The sequence below is a fragment of the Penaeus monodon genome, chromosome 32 (assembly GCF_015228065.2).
Source record: "Penaeus monodon isolate SGIC_2016 chromosome 32, NSTDA_Pmon_1, whole genome shotgun sequence".
Taxonomy (NCBI): Eukaryota; Metazoa; Arthropoda; class Malacostraca; order Decapoda; family Penaeidae; genus Penaeus; species Penaeus monodon.
Genome location: NC_051417.1, coordinates 32,903,281 through 32,904,353, shown reverse-complemented (window position 1 = coordinate 32,904,353; position 1,073 = coordinate 32,903,281). Strand labels below are relative to the sequence as shown.

At 36.3% G+C, this 1,073-nt stretch overlaps 1 protein-coding gene across 1 annotated transcript in view; it reads right to left on the bottom strand.

Annotated features, from left to right (window-relative positions):
- Positions 1-1,073, bottom strand: part of LOC119593827 (heat shock protein 75 kDa, mitochondrial-like) — a 35,708-nt gene that overhangs the window by 31,688 nt on the left and 2,947 nt on the right. The window contains exon 2 of the mRNA XM_037942857.1: positions 43-251. Within this exon, the coding sequence (XP_037798785.1) occupies positions 43-251 (209 nt within the window). The remainder of the gene's footprint in view (positions 1-42; positions 252-1,073) is intronic.

Genomic DNA, 1,073 nt, shown 5'->3' with positions numbered 1-1,073 from the left:
CACTTCAATATATCTCCCAAACGTTCAGCCCCTAAAGCCTACCTTCTCAATAGCATCGGAGGCATTGGAAATCAGCTCTCTAACAAAGACCTCTTTTTCTGAATAGAGAGACTTTGCCACAATATCCAACAGCATGCGGGTCTCGGCTTGGAACTCGTAGGTTTTGTCGTCATCTGCTTTGACTGCCTCTTGCAGCCTCTGAGTAGTTAAATGGAAGTTCCTGTGTAGGGGTCCTGAGTGTCCATAATTGCCTGAAAGAACAAATTTATCATGTTAAAGAAAAGAAAGAAATGATAAGTATTTCCCTTATACCAAGTCAATTCATAGAATCGTTTAAACTTCAGAGAATTCTTTATGCAGACTACCAGACAGATGTATCGAAATAATACATTAATATTGCAATTTGCTTATGTCTGTTCGGCTGAAAATATTATGGTCCCCTGATTATGAATGAAGAGGGAAAAGAAATATAGATACTGTGTCCTAGAAAAAGGCCAAGCAACACTTTTGGAAAATATAGTCGTTGAATTTTCAAATAAGGAGGAATAAAATTTTGGTTAATAAATGTTACCAATTCACCTGTAATGACTCGAGCACTTGTCATGGCTTTCATATGACACAAATCTACACCATATATATTCTGAGAAGGAATATCTTAGACTGGCCTTATCTGATGATGAATTACTAAGGACTTCTACTTTGCTGGAACATACATGGTGAAGGTTTATTGGCCTTTGCAGAAAGCACTGATGGTCTAGCAAGATTTTAGGACAGAATAGAGGTCTTGAAGAGAAAAATCCTATTCTGAAAAACAATACAGACCCCTCTGTGATATCTAATCTTTTGACCAGTCTAAGAGCTCCTTTTATCCATATCAAAGTCCCTTGAACTGAGCATAACCTCCTATGACAAAGGATATTTTGGAGGATAAATTTAGGTTATATGGCAGGATGAGTTTAGTTTCTGGTGTGTAACTAAAACTAACGAAAACCATAAACAAACATACTATTGTGAAAAATAAAGGAAAGGAAACATTTACAAATCAAAGGTTGAAACACTAGACTAAAATTAAG